Raw genomic sequence first — 27,992 nt, 5'->3', positions numbered from 1 at the left:
ACAGAGGTCTTGCCTTCAAGAGCCTGAGAGTCTAGTTAGGAAGGAAAGAAATATCTGGAGATCCAACTAAAAGTAGGGCAGTGTCTGGGTTGGGAAAGAACCTCAGAGACAGTAAAGGGGAGGGTGAGTTGGCCTGGGGTTGGGTCCTGGAGTGCACTTTAACCTCACTAGGGTCTGTTTTCCCTGGAATATGAGGAAGTAGAATAAGCATATTCCTTCGGAATAGATAGCTTTCCTACAAACCCTTTCTCTGAGTCCCTGTTCCCATTTATAGATGGCAGAGAACAGTGGATTCTCCCCTTTTTGAGAGGGAGAATGATGAAAGGTAGAAAAAAAAGCTCAATTCGAAGAGAGTTTGTGGTCTAAGAAATGAAGAGTTGGAGAAAAACAACTGTAGGAACTGAGGTTGCTTTGCCTGGAAAAAAAAAGTATGGGAGTGGAAGGTGGGGGAGGAGCTAACTTCAAAAAACCTCATGGGAAAATCAGAAGTTTGTTGAAAGTCCTTACGCTTCCTTGTTAAACTTCTGAAGCGACCTGCACTTGAAGGCCTGACAGTTGGCTTTCTCTGGAGGAGACGGTTTAGATTTATTCTCCTTGGCACCAAACAGTGGAACCTGCAAAGGTCTGATGGAAACACGTTTCTACTGAAAACCAAGAAAAGCCTTTAAAACGAGCGGCACGCAGCTGTCTCAGGAAGAAAGCAGTCCCGAGGTCAGGCCGCTGCCGGCCCCGCCTGGCGACCGACTCAGCCCCGGGGGCACGTCGCCCCGGTCCGGGGTCGCCGCCTGGGGGCGGGACCCGGAGCCCCGGGTGCCCACGTCAGACTCCAGCTGCGCATCCGGGGCTCCCCTGGGAGCCGCGCGAGGCGGGGCGGGACAGGGGTGCCAGGAGCTCCGTCTGCAGCTCCCGCTGGGCTGCGGGCGCGGAAGCAGCGCTCAGCATGCTCGCCGCCGTCGGCAGCCTCCGGCGCCTCCGCCTGGGAAACGTCCCCCGCTGCACCCCGGGAGCGCCCCCAGGAGCCGCGCGGCGGCCCGTCGCGTCTCTGCGGGCCCCCGGTCACCCCCAGTACTCCCGCAGCGGGGCCCCCGGCGGCTCAGAGCCGCCAGGTTCCGGTGAGCCGGGGCTGGGAACGGCCTGGGAGGGAGGGGTCGGCAGAGGGGCGGGCGCGGAGCCGGGGCTGCGGGATGGGGGCGTGGGTGCTCGCCGACCACTGTGCGTGCGGTCGGTCTCCCGGCTCCTCCGTACATCCTGTCGCTTTTGCAGCAGGGAGGGTCCACAGGGTCCCCGCCGAGCACAAGCCGTCGCAATTCGACAAGAAAATCCTGCTGTGGACTGGGCGTTTCAAAGCGATGGAGGAGATCCCGCCTCTGATTCCGTAAGTGTGTGGCCTGTACCCGGCCCGGGTCGCGTTGGCCCCGGAGCATCGGCCCCGGGCCTGGAGGGCTCGGGGTCCATCCGCTTCCCGACCGCCGCGCACCCTCGAGCGGAGGCGGCCGCAGAGCCACACAGGTCTTCACAGGAATACCTACCACCCTAAGGAGTTTACCCACGCCCCCACTAGTGCGGTCAAACGCCAAGCTCCTTGACCGGACTGTGAGAACTAAAGTAAGCTTACAGGGAGATTGTTGAAGTAGGGTGAAAATCCAGAAGTTCAGCGGGCACTTCCACCGTCGCTCACATACCCAACCCCAGCGAGCTCGGGGCGGTGAGACGGCGGAGCCCTTAGGCCAAACAGAAGGCACCGTCCTCGCGTGCACCCGGGTGGCCGAGAGGGAGAGGAGCTCTAGCCTGGGTGGGGGTGGGAGGTGGCGGAAGGGGGAGGCTCCTGGATGCACCCAAGGAAGGATCAGGGCTCGTGGGGTGGCTGGAGAGTCTCTGGAAAGAAGCCACATCCCTGTGACCTCCTCTTCTGGGGCGGCAGATGCCTCGTGTACCGGTTCTGCAGCCCTCAGCACGGGTTTACTCGGACTAGGTAGGACCCACGGCGCATCCTCCCAAACCCAGGACAGAGGTTCGCCTGATAAAACTCAAGCTGATAACAACTCCAGGGTAAATGTAATCTGTTAAAAACAAAACAACAACAAAAAACCACACACACAAACAACAACAAAACAAAAAGTATAGCCTGTGAAAACCATCTTTCTGCAGCTTCTGTTTATGCAAAGCCCAAAAATCTTCCCAGCACTTTACAAGGGAGTGGTTAAAAGGGGAAGGAAGGAAACTAAGAATAAAATCAATCTACTACATTTTAAAAGTGATCTCAAAAAAAAAGGGAGACCAGAACTATAAAATCAAATAAGGATTTCAGATGTTCAAATATTATGTTTATATGATGTAATCAATGTTAGAATGGATAATGGAAACCGGGCCTACATCTTGTTCTGTGCATATTGCCCACACTTTTATTGATTATTAATTTATTGGTTACCAAAAGCATCTCAAATAAATGGAAAAAAATACAGTGGGAAATGTTCACTCGATAATGAATTCTCAGACATTTTTATTCCTTTCTTGGATCAAATTATTTAATGAGGAATGGACATGGAATTTGAAATAACATGGAATTTGAAATCTGTTTTCAGCATTTATTCAAACACAAGGTGTTTTTTAATATTATAAAGCAAATTTTGTTTTCCTTGAGTTCTATAGTCTCTAAACTATAGACTTATCCCAAAGCAAAACTGCCCAGAAAAGCTTAAAAGACCTTTCTTAGTGTTTTTCGGATTTTCAATTCTAGTGCTACACAACAGAATAATCAAAAATGTAAAGAACCTGCATTATTGTAAATTAATGCTTTTCAAGAGACCCTAGACCCAGTATTACATTAACATGGTTGTGTATGTGAAGAGACCCATTTTACAGAAATAATTTAATTCCCCCAGGATGACAATCAAAAGAAATATTATAAACAGGAGAATTTAACTTTGAGCAAGGTGCCTAGGAAAAAAATTTTAGTTTGGGGTTGGAAACATGAAAGTATTTGAATATCTTTTATTTTATTGTTTCCTATAATTTTTTTAAAGCATTGCTATTTAAGAGAGGTATGCCTTCTAAGCTAAGTGTTAGATTTACAATGTAAACGGCTTTCACTTTTATGCTTTTAATGGATGTACAATTAACAAGTGACCTATACTTTTTGTACCATACACTAACGATATTTAATAATGACTGCACTTTTTCTTTTCTTTTCAGTGTTAAACTAATTTGGTATAGCAGTTCAAAGCCAGATGGATGGGTAAAAAAGATCAGATCTTTCAGGTTCCATCTGGCGCAAAAGTCAACAACAAGTATAATCTAATAATGGCTTATATTCACTTGTTTGCAACTAATATCTTAAAACTTACATTAATCTGCCTAAACTCTGAGGAAAACAAGCTAGATATTGGTTTTCTGTGTTCTTTCAATCAGTGGAAAGTTAAAGAAAAAAATTTTTCATTTTTAAGAGGAATTGCAAATTGTCTTTCTGGAATTCTTTTTTTATGTGACTACATTCTATTTAAACTTGACATAGATAAGAAAAAATACTGTTGGACACATTCTCAAAAATCATTCCATAATTATGTATGTTTATAAGTTGTCACTTCATATTACTGCAAATTGTTAAAGTTTATTTTAACATAAAGGCCCACAGGCATGATTACTTTTGTAACACTGCTGAAATCTTGGGCAACTTGCATAAAACTTTATTAATAAATAAGACTATGCAGTATTCAAGTAAGCATATAAAATTTCAGAATAATAATAAGAAAATGAAGGTGTGTTTGTCCTTTCTTTAACAAATCATTGTGATTTTGATCACTTCTTTTGAAAACTTCTTGCGAAAGTCATGAAGAAAACACCCTTTCCCTAACAGACATTCTCACAAAATATCGTCTCACAAAAGAGTCGTCTTCACAAAATGTATAATACTCTCTTTAATGGACTTAGGATGGGCGGGGGCAAGAAGAGATTTGGAGGCCAGTGAAAAAGCAAAATGATGAAAATGAGTTTTAAAAAACAGCCTGTTTAAAACAAAAAACAAAGCCCACTTAATAACACAGGGGCCAAATGAACACGTCATAGACATACATAGGCATTAATTCTTACTTTTATCCCAGTCAGTGAAACAAAAATGATGGAAAGTCTGGTCATAATCTCTAGTAGTTATATTTCAAACAGTTAGAAACTAAATATACTGCACTGTCATTTCATAGTGGCTAACATTACTTAGGACTTGAGGAAATACCTGTTGATTTGAAATTGGTAAGAATGGACGAGCACTTGGGAAATCTTTCACATCTGCCATCTGCATTCAGGGAAATGTTTGGAATATTTACATAAAAGATCATTGTCTCTTATGCCAGTTGGAAAATCATATTGCTTTAATATAATTAACAGAATACAAATCTTGGTTTAGGCCAGAAATGATCGATGCTGCAAGAAACAAAGCGCGAGTGAAAGCTTGTTACATAATGATTGGACTCACAATCATTGCCTGCTTTGCCGTGATAGCGTCAGGCAAAAGGGTGAGTACCTCTTTAAAGTAAAGATAGACTTGTGAATTTTAAGAAGGATTATGAGCTTTGTTTTCCTTTGGGGGATTATAGCTGTTTTTCAGTGTAAGAACAATTTCATCTCAGACACCTTGAGCCACCCACATATGTTTATCATACTGGAAACAACATTGTTCATTGTAATTTGAGTCAGCAAATAAACTATATGGACAGGAGGAGCAGAAGCTTGTTTCCATTTATAAGATAAGCAAAACAAATAACAGTTTATAACCGGGTTAAAATCTGCACAGGAAGAACTTTGTTGTATGAAAGTTATCCAAACTACATCATTCCTTAAATCATGAACTCAGCTATTGCATAGAACGTGAAATAGTTAAGTGCGAAAGTTGGAAATGATGACGAAGGCAGGCTAGTTTGCCTGTATCCTGTATATGAGTCCTTTCCATGTCATCTCCAATATGTGGTTTCTAGAGGGAAATTAAGAGCTAATTACTCTCTAATTTTGCTTCTTCCTTCCCCAAATTCTTTCATCTGCTGATCATTTTTTACCATGAGGAGCAGCCCCACAAATATTGGGAGATATCTGATACATCTCTGAGAGTCATGTTTTCTTCAGTCTTACTTTCTCCATCCCTAACAACTTTCCTCTATTTTGAACCCTCCACTGGACACACTCCGGTTTAGCAGTGTCCCTCTTCACTGTGGCACCTGCAACTGAGCCCGTTAGAGTGTGATTATAACTTCTTTGCTTTTGAACACTGCATTTTAGTAAAGCAGCCAGAGTTGGAAATAGATTTTGCCAGCCATGTCACACAGAATAGCTTGCCTGGAACCATTTTCACTCTCTGAGCACATTTAGCCAATGACCATTCTGCCTAGTCCTGTGTTTGCTGTGGGTTTGTCATATATGGCCTTTATTATGTTGAGGTAGGTTCCCTCTTTGCCCACTTTCTGGAGACTTTTTATCATAAATGGGTGTTGAATTTTGTCAAAAGCTTTTTCTGCATCTATTGAGATGATCATATGGTTTTTATTCTTCAATTTGTTAATATGGTGTATCACATTGATTGATTTGTATATACTAAAGAATCCTTGCATCCCTGAGATAAATCCCACTTGATCATGGTGTATGATCCTTTTAATGTGTTGTTGGATTCTGTTTGCTGGTATTTTGTTGAGGATTTTTGCTTCTAAATTCATCAGTGATATTGATCTGTAATTTTCTTTGTCTGGTTTTGGTATCAGGGTGATGGTGGCCTCATAGAATGAGTTTGGGAGTGTTCCTCCCTCGGAAAGTTTTTGGAAGAGTTTGAGAAGGATGGGTTTTAGCTCTTCTCAAAATGTTTGATAGAATTCACCTGTGAAGCCATCTGGTCCTGGACTTTTGTTTGTTGGAAGATTTTTAATCATAGTCTGCCTAGTCCTATGATTCTGCTCTTCTTTAATTCTCAGGTTTTCAAGAGTATTTGAGCCCAGTAATTCACATAGGGACTAGATCTTCTAAGCTTACTGATGTTATATAGCTTATATCTATTCATTTCTGTTGGCTTGGCAAAGAACTTATACTTTGAACTTATTCCCATCAAATGGAAAATTTGTTAAATGTTTACTGGGCTGCACACTTAAACATAGAAATAAATTCAGTCATCTCTTGTTTTTAACCTACCCTAGATAAAATGACTCCCCACTCAGTCGGTGATTCTGTAGCTCCTAAACGGTAGATTGGATTCTGGTACTGCCTGGACCCTCCATGTTTCATACCATCTTCCCTTTGTTCCTTATGCTTCAGCCACACTAGTCCCTTTCTGTTTTTTAATACACCAGGCCCTTTATTCTTTCTAGGTTTTCCTTCCTTCCCCGGGCCTTTCATAGCTGGCTCATTCTCATTCTCCTCAGTGAGAACTTCCCTGAGCACCCCATCTGAAATAGCCTTGCTCAGGTACTCACTATTTTATTATCTTTCCAGCTGCTCCTGAGTAAGTCATTATACAATCTGTTGGCGCCACTTAAAAATATATCCACAATTGGACCACTCCTCACCATCTCTCTTGATATCACCCTGGTCTAAGATAACCAACATCCATTGCCTAGTTTATTGCAGTATCGTTTAAATGTTCTCACTCTGTCCCTCTTGCCTCTTTCCAATTCACGTTTCATCTTGAATAATTAATGCACGTACCCTAAATGAGATGGTGTCATATAGAGATGGAGAAATGTTTAGCAAGCAATTTGAAATGTGTTTGGGAAGGTAAAAAGGGTAGAATTTTGTGGGAAATTTAATGTGGAAGAGGAGAGAAAATGGAAGAATGACACCAAAAAGTCTGGGTTTTTGCCTTGAGCACTTAGATGGGTAGTGCCACCATTTGCTGAGATGTGTAAGACTGGGGAAAGAACTGGTAGTCACAACAGGTAAAATATGTCAAGTCCTCTATTTCGGATATATTAAATGTGAGGTGCATATCAGACTTCCATCACTATCTATTTTTATTTTTGCTGCTAAGGACTTTGTATGTTCTTCAGTCTGAGACCCGATAGCTTTCCTCACTTCTGAAAAAGTCTAAGCTATTATAACTTCAAATATGGCCTCTTCCCCTATTCTAACTATTCTTCCCACCTGTTAGGAATATACGTTGGAACTTCTAATTCTGTTCTCCATGTCTCTTAACTTCTCTTTACCATTTTTTTACCTTTATCTCTGTGCTGCATTTAGATTATTTCCTCAGGTCTATTTTCTAGCTAGAGTTCTCTCCTCCTGATCATATTGTTAATTATCTTATCTATTCACAAGTAACTCCTTGCCAGTTCCTCGGGCTAGTGAGAGGAATTTTAGTCACTTCACAGGAATACCTCAGCTCTGCTCTCAAGACCCAAATCCTGAACTCGCTTGTTGATGTAGAGATTCAATCCCCAGCCCACAGCTGTTAAAGCCAGTATTTTCCCGCATGCCCCCTGTTTGAAGCCATTTCCTTCTATCCTGGCTTCAGTCCTTCTCATTCCCCACCCACTCATGCCTTTTGCCTTCTTTCCATGTCTGGTACCTGAGGATTTCCCTTTCTCGATTTTGAGCTTATTTGAAAATATATTTGTTACATTTTATCCAACAGATATGTCTGTGTGTGCCAAGAGAGGGTGGAGGCAGATTTCTGATATCAGCTGTCCTGTTGACTGGAAGTCCAGCAACTTAAATTTTTTTCTGTACCGAAGGATCATTTTTCTTAAATGCTATGTGTGACAGATGCTTTAAGTTACTTTTCTCCTTTTCATAGTCTCCCCTTATGTATCTTTATCTATAAACACAAAATGCTTCACTTTTTGTTTGTCTGTTTGTTTCTGCAGGCTGCAGAACGACATGAATCTTTAACAAGCTGGAACCTGGCAAAGAAGGCGAAGTGGCGTGAGGAAGCTGCGCTGGCTGCACAGGCCAAGGCTAAATGATAGTCCAGCTGACAGTGTTCATCGGATTATCATCACTGTCAGCAGCAACAATAGAAGATAGGTAAAAGAGACCATTTAACAAAATACTTGTCAAGCTTTTATTTTGGTAACAAGAACCGCAAAGTATTTTTTATTTCTACTTTTTAGTAAACTTTTGTTGAAGTATAACATACATTCAGAGAGTGCACAAAAGTGTACACAGCTTGATAGCTTTTTACATAGTGAACACACCCGTATAACTACTGCCCAGGTCGAGATGTAGAACATCAACAGCACCCCAGAAGTCTCCTTTCTGCCCTCTGCCAGTCATTACCCTCCACAGATAACCATTGTTGTGAGTTTTATCACCATAGATTAGTTTTGCCTGTATTTGAACTTCATATAAATGGAATTACCCAGTATACACTTGTGTGAATTCTTAGAATTATATTGTGAGATTCATCCACAGATTGTGAGTAGCATGAGTTCATTCATTTTTATTGTTATAATATTCTGTTGTATGAATATGCCACAGTTTATCTGAATATTTGGTCCAGTTTTTGGCCACTAGAGATAATGCTAAAATGAGCATTCTATGCGTGTCATTAAAATGTTGTTGAACGAAATCACTAAGGACTCTTTAAAACCTAAACTAATTTTCAAGTAAAGTTCTACTGTATTTAGTGATTGGATAGTCCCTCTGGGTATTCTTTTCATAGTTTACAACTAGATGAACAGGTTTAAAAAATCTTATAAACTGAGAAGTATGAATTTCAAAACCTATTCTAAAATGATAAAGTACTAGAAAAGTAATTGTAAAAGCAATTTATAAAAGACAAAAACATTAGAGAAATAAAAATGGTATAAGTCAATGGTCTGCAAACTCAAATAAGACCTAAAACAGCTTTAAGAATTATATATCTCCTCACACATTTTAATTTGGCATCTATAATTTTAAAATCATAAATATAATTAGTTGAAATGATATAATTTCCAGTTTATGGTGTATTAAGTGTACTTGAAATATATTTTCCATCATAACATTGAAGCTACCTAGTTAGCTCATTCAATTTATGGAGGGTGTCGACTTTGTAATTTTCAGGACAAAGCCAGTCCTCATTGTCAAACTTAGACTTACTTTCTGTTGGAAAAAGTCTCACTTTGATTTGAAAATGAAGATGTTAATACCCACTCCTGTGACAATAATCTCACTTCCGAGTTCAATTCTAAGGTAGATAGAGAAGGCTGGAAGCATTGTTAAGAGTCCACCCCCTAGATGAACCAAGGCATTGGCTGCTATAGCATTTTGCACAGGGGCTCTCTTTGCCCTTCTGGGACTCCTGTTCAGGAGCTGTCCGTTCTGAATTACCCGTTTGTCGTGCAGAAAGCTTTTATACCATGGAGTAAAGAGAGAATAAGAGTCAAGAATGGGAAAGAAGTTTTTTTTTGTTTTTTTTTTCTGGCACAATAGTACAAAGGTGATTATGAGGAGAGGTGAGAACCAGCAGACCACAGTCAATTCTCAGACAGGTCAATTTTAGGAAACTATATATAGAGTTTAAAGATCTAGAAATCAATTCTCTTAAAAATTCCTTACTCTGTATACTTCTTTGAAAGTCTTTGTACACTCTACATGAAAATTCCTGGGATATTCTAAATATTATAGAAAACCTCAAAGAAAATGTTTATAAGGATGGATGTGATGATTTCCCTTTCTGGTTAGATGGAAGACTAGATTTCCAGAGAAGTCATCCAGTATCGAACTAAAAGTCCTGGTTAAAATATTTTTTAAAACATCTTTTAAAAAACACTTGACTGACCTATTGGGAAAAGAAGGAAGATCCTTGCTATAGGCAATAAGAAAGTAAAAATCCAGAAAGTTAAGCCTGCCTTATGCTTCTGTTTGCCATGGGGCATCTGGCTATCCTAGGGGATCATATGCTAGAGAAAATAACAAAGACTTGAGGCCTGGTAAAGCTGAGAGGATGGACATCCACATGAAGCCAGTATCCCAGAAAGCTTATATTGTCAGAGGTTTGAACTGGGATTTGGTGGTAATGATGGTGTGTCTGTATCAGTCAGAGTTCTGACTGATATATATAAAGCCAGTACAAGAATTTATCTATATCTATATAGGTGGATTTACCTGTATATATTTATTTCTCTATATATTTATTTACATTTTATTTATTTATTTAAAGGGATTGGCTTACATAATTGTGGGAGCTGGCAAATCAAGGAACCTATAGGACAGGCCATCAGGCTGGGAACTCTCTGGCAGGAGCTGAAGCTATAGTCCAAAGGCAGAATTTTTTTCTTCCTCATGGAAACTTCAGTTTTGCTCTGCAGGTCTTTCAACTGATTGGATAAGGCTCACCCAGATTATCAATGGTATCTCCTTTTCTTAAAGTCACCTGACTGTGTTAATCCCATCTACAGAATACCTTCACAGCAACACTTAGATTAATGGTTAATTGGATAACTGTGTACTATAGCCTCGTCAGACTATCACAAAAAGCAACTAGTATCACAGTGCCTCAGAGCTGGGGGAGTGGGTAAGAAATTTACCTATTGCTCATCTTTAGATTTAAATGAAAAATAGAAAACAATCCTTGAAGAGTACCTAACCACAAGTTTGTTACCATGTGTGTTTGGGGTCAGAATTTATGCCATTTAGAGATGGAATTAAAAAATTAGTGTGATGAATAGTCTGCTCTTACTTGGTAACTTCATTTTTGTGAAGAGTGAACATATGCCTTTATTTTTAAGATTATAAAAAAGTGTGTCTTAATGACTAAGGAAGGCATATTAGTTACTATTAGAAAATTATCTTTCCTGCTTTTCTAAGAAGACTCTTGTGTTTTTCCTGTTTGGGGTCATTTGTGATTTGTCTATATGCTTGGTAATGATTAGAATGGAATATGTGAAAAATTAAGTTTGGACCTACCTGAGATAGATACCACATTTTTATTATGTCTAAAACATCTATTTTTCACTTTTATCTTACACTCGATGCATCAAAACTAGAGGCTATTTCAGGTGGTCTGTGCTCTATTCTGAAGTGTAAGCATAGGTTTTACCTGTCAATTTTGCTGGTGGGATAGGTCATTCAGTGATTTTTTTCCGCTTTCTTCAACACATCTAACACCCTTAAGGACATTAAATAATGCTGCTGCCTTAGTTAACAAAGGAAAAAGTAAAGTCTCCCTTTGAAAGTAATACCCAGAATCCCAGCTCTGCCTTTTCCAGCTGTTTGAACTTAGCAAATCACTCAACCTCTGAGCTTCTACTATTTTATTTATAAACTAAATGTAATTATAACAACTTTGCAGGGTTGTGTTGAGGATTAAAAGAGGTAACATTATATATGTAAAGCACCCAGTACTATTCCTGGAACTTAATAAATGCCCAATACAAAGTAGCTATTACATAAATTTATGTTTTGTAGGTTAGAGAATACTTTGATATAATTTCATTGTCTATAAATCATTCTGATGAGTGTTGGGACAGGTCTTTTTGACCCTGTTTTAAAAATTAAGGAACTAAAAGTCGGCAATAAGCTGATACCCGGGAAGGGATCCAGGGGAGATAGGATTTCTGGTCTGTAGTCCTTACAAATGGGGCCTCGGAAGGTGGGTCAAGTAAAGCAAGATGCTTTTATCTAACATTTTCTTATGTCCAGTCTAACTTTATCATGTAGCAGGCCAGAAGGCTGAGAATATTCTGTAACTATAGATTTTGGCTCCAGGGATATGTATTTTATTATTGCATGATAGACCAAGTAGGCTATTAGATGACAGTTAATTTGTAAACTAAAAGTTTGTGTTCTCCAAATTATACTTGGACACAAATATGTATCTACCCCTTCATTCTTATAATTACTCTTGCTACATAATAAATATGACAAAAAAATAACAGAACCAGTGTCACTAAACTTCTCAGGGTTACTATGAATTTTGAGAAATAAAGTTTGAAAAATAAGAATGTTAATACTTAAGCACCAATATATAAGAGTTTGCTTTTTTTCCCCTCTAACAGTATAAGATAAAATTTTGTTTCTTAGTATTTGTTTTTATTTTGGCCTAGGAAAGGGTTGTGTCATGAATAAGTGGCATTTTACCCAAATTAGACAACACAAGGAATATAAAAACAGCTCTAATTTTAAAATTTACATAATAGATTATAATATCAGACATGATAGAAAGATTTGAGTTTATTTGTCTGGACACTTTGGGCTTGACCAGCTTTTGTTTTCTTTTTCTTTGAAAATACATGTACAGTGAAAGTACAATAGTGCTTGCTTCGGCAGCATGTATACCAAAATTGGAATGCTATAGAGGTTATGGCCCCTGCACAGGATGACATGAAGATTCCTGAAGCGTTCCATATGTTTTCATCACAAGGAAAAAATCTTTTTTTTTTCTTTTTTGGGGGGGATACCTACGTGAGATGATGGATATTAATTAAACTTATTGCGGTAATCATTTCACAATAATTGTAAGTCAAATCATTATACTGTAAACCTTAAACTTAAAAACACAAGTGACCAGCATTTGTTTGTGGGTGAAAAATTAGTTATGCTGTGGTTCAAGAAGGGAAGAAAAATATTTATCTTGCTTGTTTCATAAACAATATAAAGTAGGGGAATGAGAACAGGGCTTTTTTTGTTGTTATGAGTCCTATTTTCCCTTAAGTTACATTGTTTTATTAACCAACCTATTCTCTGTCACTTTTTTTTAACATTAGTAAATCCTAGATCAAAGGTTTCATACTCTTCCATTACATCTACTGTCTGCCTCTTTGGATGGTGGCCATACTCTGGTGTACCAGTACAGAAGATTTCACCATGGAAAGCCGTGCCTGACCTTTCGATCTGACCATACTTTTCATAAGACTGCTATATCTTCAGCCTTCAGGAGGGAAGTCCATTGTTCCCACCCCAAAAACACTGAAAGGGAAAACTATTTTCAGTTGTTTCAACTAGTTTGTTTTATTTAAATTCACTTATCATGTAATCTGAAAATATCAATTTTATAATAACTATTGTTCTATTGTTTTAGCATATAAATGTACAGATTCTCATTTGAACCTGAAAAAATGATATACTAATTCTAAATTTGTATACACAAATAATGTAGCATCTAAATAGAGCCAGAACTCCAAGGAAAAAATGAATAAACCTACCATCGTCTTGGGAAATTTTAACATACCTCTCTTAGAAACTGACAAATTAAGCTGACTAGTAAAGATATGTTATGTGAATCAATTAATAATACACATTCTTTTCTAGCATGTAGGAACTTTTCACTTAAAACTGAGCACATACTAGGCCATAAAGCACATTTCATCAACTTTTAAATTACATGTAATCACATTACAACTTAGAAATTAATGGTATGTTTTTAAAGTTTGAAGGTTTAAAGACACATTTATAAATGATTCTTTGGTCAAAGAATAAATCATAACTGGAGTTTAAAAATGCTTAGAGATGAATAAGAAAAAGCTATATATTAAAACTGGTGGAATGCAGCTAAAGTGGTACTTCAAAGCAAATTGTTAGCCTCACAAAATGCATGTCTTAGAAAAGAAAGATTTAGGCAAATGTGGTAAACATCCCTAAAAAATCAGACAAAAACAGAATAAATCCAAAGGAAATAAAATATTGGAAACTATAAAATTAATGTTGCCGAAACTTGGCCTCTGCTTACCGGTGCCAAATAGAAACACGGAGACAGAGTTTTGGGTGAAGTAGAAAAGAGTAGCTTTTGTTGCTCTGCCAGGCAAAGGGGGCCACAGCAGGCTAATGCCCTCAAGACTGTGTGTCTTCCCTGGAGGGGGCAGTGAGGAGTCTTACAATGTTCCAGGAGCAGGGAGTGATCAGCTTGTGGACATTCTTCTGACTGGTTGGTGGGGAGGTAATAGGGAGTCAGCATCATCAGCCTTCCGGTTCCAACCAGTCTGGGGTCTGCGTGCTTGTGGGCAGCATACCGTTAACGTCTTCCCCCTGGTGGGGGTTTCAGGATCTGCCAAACAGCTCAAAGGACATGGCTCAGAATATTATCTACAGTCCTTGAGGTGCTAAAGGTGCTTGACTCTGTTTAATGGCTAAAGTATTATTATTTTGTCTTCACTGTTTTCCTTTCTTTATGCATTTTCTCACTTCTCTGATTAATTTTATCCTTTGACTAAAGTTTTTCTATAGACAAAAGGCAGGTGGAGGACATGGGTGGGGGTCTGTTCTGGGAAGGTCTCATAGGGTCCTGCTTATTTACACTGGGAGCAGAAACTAATGAGGTAAATGCAGACATAGAATTTAGAGGATCAGTATAACCTAATTTGGCAAATGTCATCAAGATAAAAGAAAAAAGGTACAAGAAAACAAAATTAGAAATGATAAAAGGGATAAAGCCAAAAGAACATTATAAATTGGTGTGTCATCTTTCCCTCTCGCCAAAATTGAATAATAGGGACAAGATTTACTCTCCTGCCTCTAACAACTAAAAAATAGGACAAAAATATGAAATAACAGTTTCCAGATACTGGCCTTCAGGCTCTCAAGGCCAGTGATCTGTGAAATAGAGGAAATAAATTTGTTGGGCCCTATGGTTGCTCCACTTTACTGCCTAGAGAGTTTCAAGACTGAAGGGCATAGAAGGGAAACCCATGTGGAACTTATAAGTCTCTCTGAGTTGAGGAGAAAGAGTTGGAGGCCAGGGAAGATAAGACAACCAGATTTCACAGGTTAGAGTATCAAGGTGACAGAGCTGCACAGATAGCTCGAGATCTGCAGCTGAGTACTGATGACCACATGTGACCACTACCCAATAACATGAAAGGAGCCACCTAAAAGAACAAGCAGAAACAATTTTTTGGAGCTCACACATGGCCAAGAATAGTTTGTGAGTTCCACCAAAGTGGAAACCCTTCTGCTTCACAGAGTAGCAGAATCCTAAGAATAGTATTGTCTCGGTAAAGAAAAAACAAACAAAAAAAACACCTCCAAGTAACTTAATTTGTCTGATAACAAAGCTCAAGAATATATATATATATATGAAATCTAGTATCTCACAATGCCTGGTATCCAATAAAAAATTATCAGATGTGCAAAGAGTGCATGCCAATGTAAAATACAACCCATACTGAGGAGAAAAATCAATAAAAAGAAAGGCCAAGAAATGACACATGACAGAATTAGCAGACGAGGATATAACATCTATAATTATACTTGCTATGTTCAACACAGTGGAGGAAAGCTTGAGCATGGTAAGAAAAAACATGGAAGATATAAAACAGACCCAAATAGAACTTCTAAAAATAAAATATATATAAAATGTTAAGAGCAGATTAGACACTAATCTTGTCAGTTAGTGAACTTGTAGACAAAGCAACGAAAATTATCTAAAATGAAACACATTGAAAAACAACTGAAAAAGAAATGAACAAAGCATCAGTAAGCTGCACAACTATTTTGAGCAACCTAATATAAGTGGAATTGGAATTTTAAAAATATTTGAGGAAATAATGGTTGAAATGTTTCCAAATTTGATGAAAACTATAAACTCACAAACCTAAGAGGCTCAACTAACTGCAAGAATGAAAAACACGAAAAAAAGGCATACCAAGTTACATTATAATCAAATTGCTTAAAATCAGTGATAAACAAAAAATTTTAAAAGCAGAGAAAAGTTATTACACACAGAGGAACAAAAATAAGAATGATAGCAAATTTCTTGTCAGAAACAAAGCAAGTAAGATGACAGTGGGGCAACATCTTGAAAGAACAAAATGTGTTTAGAATTCTATACCCAATAGAAATATCTTTTAAAAATGAAGGTGAAATAAAGGTTTATGTAGGCATACAAAAGCTAACAGAGTTGATCACCAGCAACTTACAATACAAAAATATAAAAATCCTTCATGCAGAAGGCAAATGATATCAGACAGAAATCTAGATCTACACAAAGGATTGAAGAATAGTAGAAAGGGTAACTGTGTGCAAATATATTTTAAAAAAAACATTTATAATTTGTTTAAACCTTTTAAAAATAGTTGACTGTTTAAAGCAAAATTTAAAAAAATACATTGCGGAATTTATAACATATAGAAGTAAAGTATCTGACAATAGCACAAAGGCAGAGAGGGAGAAAGAGGAAGTATACTATATTAAGTTTCTTATACCAGTGTCAATGAATAGAAAAATGCCATATATATAATTTATGTTTCTAATAGCCATGTTAAAAAAGTAAAAATAATCAGTGAAATTTTAATAGAAAATTTTACTTAATTCAATGTCCAAAATATTATTTTAGCAAGTAGTTTTCCTCAGTTTACCATAAATAAAACTCTTCTCTATTCCTATTACAGATTGTTTATTATTTCTGTCAACATTTATGAAGAAAATTACAAAATTTTGTTGAAATACAGTAAGGAAGATCTAAATACATGGTGAGCTATAACTTGTTCACAGATAGAAAGAGTTAGTATCATGATGTTAATTCCTCCAAAATTGTCCTATAGACATGTAACTTCATTCAAAATCCTTAAGGGGCTTTTCATGGAACTGAACAACTGAATTCTATATTTATATGGAAAGGCAAAGGGCTAAGACGATCCTGAACAAAAGCAAAATAGAAATTCCCCTACCAGACACCATGATATAGTCACAAAATGGAATAGTATACAGCAAAGAAAATAAACTACAGATATACATATCAATATGACTGAATCTCAAAAAATGTTTACACTGAACCAAAACAAAAAACCTAGAGATATACAAAACATTACAGTTTACACATCTAGAAAATAGGCAAATGAAGCTATATTTCTTAGAAATACATACACAGAAGATGAAATAATGAGGAAAAGCACAAAAATTAATAAAATCCAGAGTAACAGTTACAAGGGACTGATAATAATTAATTAAGCTGGATAGTGAATACACAGGTGTTCAGTTTATTATTCAAATTGTCTTCTTACACATTTATTCTTTGTGTATACTTTATAATAAAACAATTTAAAAGATGGAATGCTCAGAAAATAGTGAGTCATGTTGAAATCCTAAACAAAGAATATATTAAATTTTGTCATGCTTTTTTAGATAACAGTTTAAAAAAACAACCCTAACTGAAAGGGAACAGTAAAGTTCCCTCAAAAGTTAAGTTGTCCAAAGTTTAAAACGCCCAATTTTTAAATAACAGGTACTTTTGGGAATTACACATCAAATTCCCTAAACTGCCTACTGTTTTCAAATTTAAATGTTTATGCATAAACTAGTGAGCATGCTTTTTACTTGGTGGGATTGCTCCCAACCAACATTTTAGTTCTGGTAGTGCTGTACAGCAGTGTTTGAAAGTGCAACTATTTGAAAGTTTTATTTCATAACAGAATGGAAAATTAAGATGTTATATGTCTCTTAAAACTTACACTACTGAAGCAAACATGAAGATCATTAGATGTGCTGAAAGGGGGAAGCATACACTTATTTAACTTCACTGGTAAACTGTTCAAATATGAAAGGAAAAAAAATGAAAGAATATATATCCAATTGAGGAAACACATCATTAAAGGGTATACTTAAGGATTTCTGGGATGGGAACTCCACTGCATGTTTAAGTCTACTGTGTGACCTGTACATTATATTTTTATACATTTTCAGGAATTCATTTCCCATTAAAATTGAAGGCCACATTACTGGGAGGAAGAAACTCTAAAAATAACTGATCCAATTACTTTCACTACTCTGTGATTAACATAGTTCCAAATACTGAAGGAAATGAAGCCAGCCAAAGCAAAAGAACAAAACAAAACAAAAAAACAAAACCACCATGGTAGTGGAAAAAGAAAAAAAGAAAAACACTAAGCTGGGGGGGTGCCTAAGCTTGGCTACTGTGTGATTTTGTGCTTCAGAGTACATTAAGAAAGTTAAATCAGACATTATCTATTCTATTTATTAGGTTTAAAACTCTAAGCCTTAAATAAATGCTTTGTATTGCATTAAAACAAAAGAAAAGGAAAAATAATTTAAATTGAAACATGTAAATGTCCCACTAATTGCCAAGGCTTGAGATACAAAGATAAATTAGACATGTTCCCCATTACAGCTGAATATATAAGTTCTAAAATAAAAGCAACATACTACTTTATCAGATAATGCTACCAAGGAAAGCATCTTACTGGTTTTAGAAAGGGGATGGAATTGTAATCAATAAGGGCATCTGTTTTTGCTCTGTTAGGAATACAAAATCATAAGTGAGAACAAATGAAACAGACACTCTTATCAATGCAACTGTAAAATAGTATTTTATTACTTTAATATAGTGCTGTAACATTTCATTATATTGCATACTACTCAAATGTCGGTTTATTTAGTTAGGCAAGAATACCTTCCCCTCATCCCACTTCTCAATCAGAATTTAAAGACGCATTATACTTTTAGAGCTCTATCATATTGGCTCCTAATACGTTACGTTTCATAAAACATTAATGCTATGAACGAAAATGAGTAAAGGTTAACAACAATTACTTTGATTTCACAGTTTCACAAAGCAGCCAGTAGACTGCTGAATTTAGAACAGCAACAAAAATCCACTAAGACTTTGTACTATCATTACTTTTTCCATAATGCTCCTTCTTAAGAAAAAATACAAAGGCAAAGGTAATGCTTTGTCCAACAAAAGTCTTTTATGCAACAAATCAACCTTTATCTGCAAATAGGTTTTTACAGTTACCAAATGATATGCTGTTTCTGTGCCAGCAGATTTTATTACTTTTTTGGTTTTTATTTTTTGCTTTCTTGTTCTAGTGCTACCAGTAAGTGAACAAAATGACACTAAAAATTAAGTGCCAGGAACAATTTTCAAAATAAAACTTGCAGTAAAAAAACCCAGGTCATTGAGTCAAGTACTTACAAATATAAAACAAGTAAGCATAATTGCATAGATTAGCTAGTAGAAATTCAATTCAGACAAAAATAAAACACCGAATTTAATTAAATAAATGTAAAGGACTCTTTCAAGTATTTTCTTGATTTTTGCATTAATGTTGCATGCATTGCCCTTTACATGTTTTCCTTCTTTCCTTCTTTTTTTTGGGCACAGTTTCTCTCGGATTTAAATATAATAAATCTTAGGAAGTTGAAAAAAGAAATTTTTTCCCACAAGGGTCAGTGAGGATTAATGAAAATATATTTTGGAGCATTCAAAATAGTACATTTGAAAAGAGTAGTCATATTAAAAAAAATTTTAGGAACAAAAGTATTTGCTAATTGGTTCAATAAAGTCATCACCACACCATTAGCTGGTCCCAACTATGACATGTTGCCTCTTGCATTCAAATCTAATCAAATTAATTACCCAAGTAACAGATCCAATGAATTAAATGTAATTTTATATATAAATGCTTAAAATATGGTCAAATTCTATACTGAGAGATATAATGCTTGTTTTCCTAGCAAAAATTAAAAATCCTCCCCTCAAATGTCATGCTATTATTCTATTATTTTTCCTTCTGTAAAAACTATTTTGTTTGAAAGACTTGGCTTAGAGATTTATTAATGTGACTACAGGGTCCTCAAAATAAAAGCAGGCACAGCTGGTTAGTTTATGAATTATGCTGCATTATTAAGTTCAATTGATTAGAAAGAGTGGAATACCCTGTCACCTGATACTCAGAACTATCTGCATCACAAAAAAATGTTTCTCTGGTAAGTTCACCATCAATTTGGTAATCTTTAATATAACTACCCTGTTCTTTTGAATATACATATATTACTGAACTTCGTAATTTCTACTACAATAAAAAGGGCACAGATACAATCCTCTACTTAACAATATAAAAGAGGTTTGGCAGATGCAGTCAGCATTGTGGACACCATTTAAACCTGTATTCTATAGCTTGTAGGTTTTAAGTGTCTTGCCAAAAGCCAGTTTCATGATATTTAATTTACAAAGTGTCATACTATTTAAAAGTACTCCTATATACATTTTCTTCTTGTAACATGCCTCTGATTTCCAGCAGAAACATTATAAATGCTATCATAAATGAAATCTTTCTTTACAGAATAGACTATGAATCATATCAAAAATGCTTTTAGTTCCCATCTTAAAACAGCAGTAAACTAATTTTTAAATAAGTATTTTAGGTATATAATTGGAAATGTAAATAGCCTGCATATAACTATAAACAAAAAAACTGAGTTCAACAGTACCATATCTGCTTAGAAAACTACCGAGTACAGTACTGTGAGAAAAGCACACAGACACACGCATATATATGTATCTATAAATAAATATATATATAATTTTCTATTGAAACTTTTTTTTTAAAGTTTCACAGTATGAAGAGGTTTTTTGCTGTTAATACATAAACACATACATTATTAACCAATCTGATACAAATGTAATCTAATACAATGGTTCATTAACAAGCAGCAGTATGACCCTCTGAGTAAGGGAAAAAAAAATCCTAATATAGGTTTCAACCAATTAAAGAATCCTCAGTAATTTTATCATCCTTTTGTGTCCAAACATTAAGTACATTTAACAAAATTTTACACATAACAAGGTGATTTCTTCAGGATAATTTTGCCATTCAAGTACCTAAGTTCATTATTACACAGAAATTTGTCAATTACTGCTCTGAAAAATCAGAGAAAGGAATACACCATTATTTTTGCTATGCAGCACTACTTTAGATTCATGATGGCATCTCTATCATGATGCTTTTTAAAATGAGCAGTGAAAAAATAATAAAACATTATTTCAAAAATGTTAGCATATTTGGTCAAAATACAAAATATACTAATATAATAGCATTTATATGTTAAAAACACAAATATTTAAATGCTGTGTAATCATTTTAACGTGTTCAATATGAAGAACAGCTTCTCTCTTCACAATTGCCACACTGTAATTGATTATCAGTACAATATTTCTTGTATGTTTTATAAGTAACTTTCACAGGTTTTCTGTTGTAATTTTTTTTTTTTTTTTTTGCAAAGCATAACCTACAGCACAGTGATTTATAATTTACGGTAATAGCTATTTTCACATTCTAATTTAGCTTCTTCTCTCTTTCATGTTTATGAAGCTTTTTGTTTTGTTTTTGCTTTGAGAGGTAGATTTAGTAGAGAATGGGCAAGTCAAACTTACTGCCAAAATGCAATTATCAACAGCTGTACTGCTAATGTGCAGTTTCCAAGAATGCTAGAAAAATTCAGAACCATTACTGTAATACTTTACCAGAGTTCTCCTTTTCAGGCTTAAATTATTAAATAATCTCATGATATATTTAACTGTTCACAAACAGATACAAAAAAAGATAAAACAATGAAAGACATATATACAGGCACAACAAAATAATAAAACTATAATAAAAGGTTGCATATGAATGGAAACTTTTTTTGTGTTTTGCTTTTTGTGTGTGTGTATGTGTTTTGCTTTTTAAAAGTGCATCAACTTCTTTCTTTTTTTGTTCTACGTAAAGACACATCAAATATCCCTACTGACTGTTGCAAGGAAGGGGAGATATCCGAAGCTACCCTTTTTAGCCATTAATTTTTCCTCCTACCAAGTTAAAGTTGAAACCCTTCCATTGGTGCTTCCTGCTGCTGAAATACAAACTGTTGCTGGTTTTCATCCACTTGAGGTACAATACTGGGGTCGTCGTCTTCAACACCAAAGTAATGTTCAATCAGATCAAAAGCCTTTTGGTAAATTTCCTGATTTTCATGGCTCTGCAGAAATTCGATTTTATCCAGACCTATTATACAGAGCATATATATAAAACAAAGTTGTTACTCAAATTTCAACATAATGAATCAACAGCATCCATTAGTCCACTGGCAATGGGACTGTTGTTTTTATCTAATTAAAAAAAATTTTAAGTATAATTTTTAAAGGCTATACTCCATTTACAGTTATTACAAAATATTGGCTATATTCTCTGTGTTGTACAATACATCCTTGAGGCTATCTTATATACTCAATAGTTTGTACCTCCCATTCCCCCACCCCACTGGTAACCACTAGTTTACTCTATATGAGTTTGCTTCTTTTTTGTTATATTCACTAATTTGTAGTACTTTTTAGACTCCACATATAAGTGATATCATACTTTTAATATGATGTCTCAACTAGTGACTTTATATAATTTGAAATAAAGGCAAAGTGATCTCCCAGGCTTGACTGAAGAATCACAAAGAAAAGCTTGAATCAACCATATAATATAATAGGATTTAAGACAGAAAGTGAATATTTAATGGAAATATACTGAGAGGAAAAAAAGTCAACTTAGATTCATGCCTTATCCTAAAATAAATTCCATGCAAGTAAAATATTTTAAGACTCCAATCAGGAAACTCTAGCCAATAAAAAAAATAATTTTCATCAAATCTCTGTGGGGACAAACACTTTGTAAACTTTGAAGGAATAGAAGATTAGACTGAACCACTTAATTATAAATGAACATGGTTTATCTTATTAAATTAAAAAGGTAAAAAGGATGGGAGAAAAGCCATATTAAAATAAACTATAAAATAAAATTAATCCAAATTTTTATGAAAAAAGAGACAAGTTGGAAACCAGACAAAGTATAATAAATATGCAACTGAGATAAGGAACTACACTAACACATGGAAAATACACACCACTTTCTACATGAAATAAAACAAGAAATGTGTAAAAGCAACTTGGTGGTAGCATTTTACATTGGTAAAATCAGAAAAATCAACAAAACAAGTAAGAGGTTGCCAGTGACACTGCCAAGTAACATGCCTTTAGAAAGCAAAATGAGAAAACATACCAAAAGCTTAAAAAGAAGTTTATGCCCAAGACTCAGAAACAATATTCCTGAAATTCTATCCCAAAATATTAATTCAACAGAAGAAAAATATTATATTCAGAAAGATGCTTATTTTGGCATATGTAAAGTGCTAAAATTGGAAACAAACTAATGGTCAACTATAAGAGTATGGCTTAAACCGCACTTTATATGGCTAAAACAGCATGCAACATTCTCTTTTTATAACATTATGTGGCTACTGCAAATCATAGAAAATTATGCAAATCACAGAAATTACGTATGTCTATTTCAAATCATAGAAATTATGTATTATTAGGAGAAAATGTAAAATTTCTCCAAAATGTTAAAAGTAGAACACAAAACTATACACGGACTGCAATTATATCAATGTAAAGTATTTGTGCGTAAGGACAATGTAAAAAAAGATGGTAAATCATAAAAAGAAATTGTTAGGATAATAGAATTAAGGGTAATTGTAAAAAAAAGATATCAATAATATTATACTGCTTTTACACAAAATATTTTTATAGAACCGGAGGGGGGAAATGCCTCTGGTGGATAATTAAGAACTAACTCTCGGACTTCCCTGGTGGCACAGTGGTTGAGAATCTGCCTGCCAATGCAGGTGACACGGGTTCAATCCCTGGTGCAGAAAGATCCCACATGCCACAGAGCAACTAAGCCTGTGTGCCACAACCACTGAGCCTATGCTCTAGAGCTCAAGAGCCACAACTACTGAAGACCTCGTGTTCTAGGGCCTGAGCGCTGCAAAGCCCGCGTGCCTAGAGCCCATGCTCTGCAACAAGAGAAGCCACCATAATGAGAATCCCATGCACCGCAAAGAGTAGCCCCTGCTCACCACAACTAGAGAAAGCCTGTGCGTAGCATCAAAGACCCAACACAGCCCCTCCGCCACCAAAAAGAAAGAATTGACTAACTCTCAACAAAGTGGGTATATAGTAAACGTACCTCACCATAATAAAGGCCATATATGACAAGCCCAAAGTAACATCATACTCAACAGTGGAAAGCTAAAAGCTTTTCCTTGAAGATCAGGAACAAGATTGCCCACTTTCATCACTTTTATTCAACATAGTAATGGAAGTTCTAGCCAGAGCAATTAAGCAATAAAAAGAAATAAAAGTCATTCAATTCAGAAAGGAAGAAGTAAAACTGTCACCATTTGCAGATGGCATATTATATATAGAAAATTGTAGACCCCACCAAAAAATTGTTATAACTAATCAACGAATTCAGTAAAGCCACAGGATACAAAATCAATATAAAAAAATCTGTTGCATTTCTATACCTTAATAACAAACTATCAGAAAGAGAAGTAAAGAAAACAATCCGATTTACAATTGTATCAAAAAGAATAAAATGTCTTGGACTAAACTTAACCAAGAAGGTTCATGAAAGACCTGTACAATGAAAACTATGATGAAAGAAACTGAAGAAGACAAAATAGAAAGACATTCTGTGCTCATGGATTGGAAGAATTTATATTGTTAAAATGTTCATACTATCCAAAGCAATCTACACACCCAATACAATCTTCATCAAAGTTCCAATGGCACGTTTCACAAAAATAGAACGAACAATCCTAAATTTGTATAGAACCACAAAAGAACCCAAATAGCCAAAGAAATCTTGAGAAAAAAGAACAAAGCTGGAGGCATCATGCGCCCTGATTACGAACTATATTACAAAACTATAATAATCAAAACAGTATGGTAGGGTGTGGAGAAAAGGGAACCCTCTCGCACTGTTGGTGGAAATGTAAAGTGATACAGCCACCATGGAGAACAGTATGGAGGTTCCTTGCAAAACTAAAAATAGAACTACCATATGACCCAGCAATCCCACTGCTGGGCATATACCCAGAGAACACCATAATTCAAAAAGACACATGCACCCCAGTGTTCACTGCAGCACTATTTACAATAGCCAGGACATGGAAGCAACCTAAATGTCCACCAACAGATGAATGGATAAAGAAGATGTGGTACATATATACAATGGAATATTAGCCATAAAAAAGAACAAAATTGGGACATTTGTAGAGACATGGATGGACCTAGAGACTGTCACACAGAGTGAAGTAAGTCAGAAAGAGAAAAACAAATATCGTATATTAATGCATATATGCGGAATACAGAAAAATGTTACAGATCAACCGGTTTGCAAGGCAGAAATAGACACACAGATGTAGAGAAAAAACATATGGACACCAAGGAGGGAAAGCGGGGGGTGGGGGTGGGTGGAATGGGGTGGGATGAATTGGGAGATTGGGATTGCCATATATACATTATTAATATGAAAAAAATATCAAATTGCACACTTTAAATATATGGAGTTCACTGTATGTCAATTATATCTCAATAAAAGTTCTAAAAAAAGAGCCAAAACAAAACAGTATGGTATTAGCATAGACGCGGATCAATGGAACAGAATAGAGAGCCCAGAAATAAACACACACATACATGGTCAATTAATTTACCACAAAGAAGCCAAGACTATACAGTGGGGAAAAAGACAGTATTTTCAATAAATGGTGCTATGAAAATGATAGCCACATGCAAAAGAATGAAACTGGACCACTGTCTTACACAATACACAGAAACTAACTCCAAATGGAGTAAAGACTTGAATATAAGATGTGAAGCCATAAAAGTCCTAGAAGAAAACATAGGCAGTAAGCTCCTTGACATTGGTCTTGGCAATGGTTTTTTGAATTTTGGATTTGATGCCAAAAGCAAAGGCCACAAAAGCAAAAATAAACAAGTGGGACCACATTAAACTATAAAACTTCTGCACAGCAAAGGAAAACATCAACAATATAAAAAGGCAACCTATGAAATGAGAGAAAGTATTTGCAAATCATATACCTGGTAGGGGTTAATATCCAAAATACATAAAGAACTCATACAACTCAGCGAAAAACCAAACTATCCAATTAAAAGATGGGCAGAAGATCTGAATGGACATTTTTCTAAGGGAGATACACAGATGGCCAACAGGTATGGGAAAAGATGCCCAACATCATTAATCATCAGGGAAATGCAAATCAAAACCATAATAAGATATCACCTTACTCCTGTTAGGATGACTATTATCAAAAAGACGAGATAACAAGTGTTGGCAAGGATGTGGAGAAAGGGAACCCTTGTGCACTGTTGGTGAGAATGTAAACTGGTGCAACTACTTTGGAAAACAGTATGGAGGTTCCTCAAAAAATTAAAAATAGAACTATCATATAATCCAGTAATTCCACTTCTGGGTATTTATCTGAAGAAAACAAAAGCACTAACTCAAAAAATATATGAACCCCCACGTTCACTTCAGCCTTATTTACAATAGCCCAGACATGGAAGCAACCTAAGTATCCATCAAAGAATGAATGGATAAAGAAAATGTGGTACACACACACACACATACACACACTGACAATGGAATATCATTCATCCATAAAAAAGAAGGAAATCTTGCCATCTGCAACAACCTGGATGGACCTTGAGGGCATTACACTCAGTGAAACAAGTCATAGATAAAGACAAATACTGTATAATTTCACTTACATGTAGAATCGAAAACAAAAAAGAACAAACGAGCTCACAGATACAGAAAATAGATTGGTGGTTGCTAGAGGCAGGAGGTGAGGGGTGAATTAAATGGGTGAAGGGGGCTGTCAAAAGGTACAAAACTCCAGTGTGCATAAGCTTTGGGGAAGTAATGTACATCAATAGGGACTACAGTTAATAATACTGTATTGTATATTTGAAAGCTACTAAGAAAGTAAATCTGAAGAGTTCTCATTACAAGAAAAAAATTTTTTAACTATGGTGACGAACTAGAATTATTATGATCATTTTGCAGTATATACAAATATTGAATCATTATGTTATATACATGAAACCAACATGTCACTTGTATCTCAACTTAAAAAATTGATAGTAATTATAAATTTTTAACTGACTGCTTACCATATGCTTCTTCAATGAGGGCACAGTATGGATTAATGCCTATTCCATTCTGCTTAGATTCTTGTTCTCCAAGACGTAAAATATTTTCAAGTCCATTTAAAGCCACTTGGACTATTTTAGAGTCCATAACAGTCAATAGGTCACAAAGTGGTTTAATGCAGCCTAAGGCTACCAAATACCTTCAAAGTAATTAAAAAAAGAAAAGTGGGGGAAAAAACATTTTAAAAGACTTAAAATAAATATTTACAGCAATGACTTGAAAATATTCTTCACTGAAATGTTACATAAACAATTAAGTATTCCTATATAATCTCAAACATTAAAAAATTTAAAAATTTTTACTTACATAGGAACCTGAAAATTCTTACTCTCCTGTTTTCATAATTTAACATAATTAGCAATAAATGGTATTACAAATGTTACAAAAAATACATGCAGACAAACTCGTACTTATACCTGTTTTTGCATAGCATATGAGCACTAAGAATAATGGGCTCAAGGTTTGCTTTTGTTTTTGTTTTTTAAGGTTAGGTAGCCCATGTAACACACGGAGTCATATGGGAGTACATAGAAATGATGACAGAGAAGAGATATCTAAATCAAACTTCAGGAAATTTCCCACAAAAACAATTGTAGTTAATGTTCTAAAACACAGGCTGTGTTTCAGAAGCATAGAAGGCTTCTAGGAACAAAACAAGCTATGTTGTGAATAATGATCATGAAAATTATTCTACTCATTTCCTAAAGCTTTTTCCTTTTTCTAGTTGTTATCAGCTCTTTAAAGTAACTGATTTGTTCACTTAGTAAAAGGCCCACATTAATCATGCTCTGGAGTCCATATTAAACATGCTCTGAGGCCAAACTGCATGGCTTCAAGTCCTAATTCCACTTCTTATTAGTTATGTGATTTTAAGTAACTTCTCTGTGCCTCAGCTTCCACATCTTAAAGTAGGAATAATAATAGTATCAAACTCAGAAGGTTGCTGTGAGAATACTGCAGGCATTCAATAAAAGTTAGTTTTCAAGCCCGCCCTCCCTGCCCCCCTTTTAAATGTGCATACCTTCACTGGAGAACTCACTTGCCATATACTGTACTGTGACAGATCAAATATAATTGCTGAATGAATAACCATCTCATAGAGTTATAAAGTTAAAGGAAGTAAAATACATGAAAGTATCTGATGCACTGCGGATGCTCAATAATTGAAATGACTTAGCACAACTGGCACTCAATAAATATTAGTGATATGCATGCTAAACCTTATCTGAGATCAAGACTTCTTCCCATACATGTAGAGTTAAT

The 27,992-nt window shown here is 35.8% G+C and overlaps 2 protein-coding genes and 1 pseudogene across 5 annotated transcripts in view; 2 read left to right on the top strand and 1 right to left on the bottom strand.

Moving 5' to 3' along the window:
• Window positions 1–805: 805 nt before the first annotated feature.
• FAM162B (family with sequence similarity 162 member B) lies at window positions 806–14,178 on the top strand. Of its 4 annotated transcripts, XR_009054351.1 has the most exons (6): window positions 806–1,112; window positions 1,264–1,375; window positions 4,397–4,505; window positions 7,830–7,989; window positions 10,109–10,298; window positions 12,654–14,178. XR_009054351.1 is itself a non-coding variant. In XM_057739538.1 (4 exons), exons 1-4 carry the CDS (start codon window positions 941–943, stop codon window positions 7,926–7,928), a joined length of 492 nt encoding a protein of 163 aa, XP_057595521.1. In that variant the 5' UTR covers window positions 806–940; the 3' UTR covers window positions 7,929–8,652. The 4 variants fall into 4 exon arrangements, 1 of the variants encoding a protein (XP_057595521.1); XR_009054349.1 differs by lacking the exon at window positions 10,109–10,298; XR_009054350.1 differs by lacking the exon at window positions 12,654–14,178 and having other exon boundaries at window positions 10,109–10,416.
• LOC130856195 (U6 spliceosomal RNA) lies at window positions 12,201–12,300 on the top strand (annotated as a pseudogene).
• Window positions 14,179–16,060: 1,882 nt separating the features above from the next.
• Window positions 16,061–27,992, bottom strand: part of KPNA5 (karyopherin subunit alpha 5) — a 45,410-nt gene continuing 33,478 nt past the window's right edge. The window contains exons 13-14 of the mRNA XM_057739536.1: window positions 26,690–26,868; window positions 16,061–21,665 (exon numbers count right to left, since the gene is read on the bottom strand). Of these exons, the coding sequence (XP_057595519.1) occupies window positions 21,478–21,665; window positions 26,690–26,868 (367 nt within the window). The 3' untranslated portion in view covers window positions 16,061–21,477. The remainder of the gene's footprint in view (window positions 21,666–26,689; window positions 26,869–27,992) is intronic.

This window comes from Hippopotamus amphibius, chromosome 6 (genome assembly GCF_030028045.1).
Source record: "Hippopotamus amphibius kiboko isolate mHipAmp2 chromosome 6, mHipAmp2.hap2, whole genome shotgun sequence".
NCBI lineage: Eukaryota > Metazoa > Chordata > Mammalia > Artiodactyla > Hippopotamidae > Hippopotamus > Hippopotamus amphibius.
Note: the sequence above shows the minus strand (reverse complement) of the source record. Positions and strands in the feature narration are given on the sequence as shown.

Coding starts and splice junctions, on each gene's coding strand:
- FAM162B (XM_057739538.1), top strand. CDS start 941: ATGCTCGCCGCCGTCGGCAGCCTCCGGCGCCTCCGCCTGGGAAACGTC. Junction 1,376..4,396: donor GAGATCCCGCCTCTGATTCC/GTAAGTGTGTGG, acceptor ATCTTGGTTTAG/GCCAGAAATGATCGATGCTG. Junction 4,506..7,829: donor TGATAGCGTCAGGCAAAAGG/GTGAGTACCTCT, acceptor TTGTTTCTGCAG/GCTGCAGAACGACATGAATC.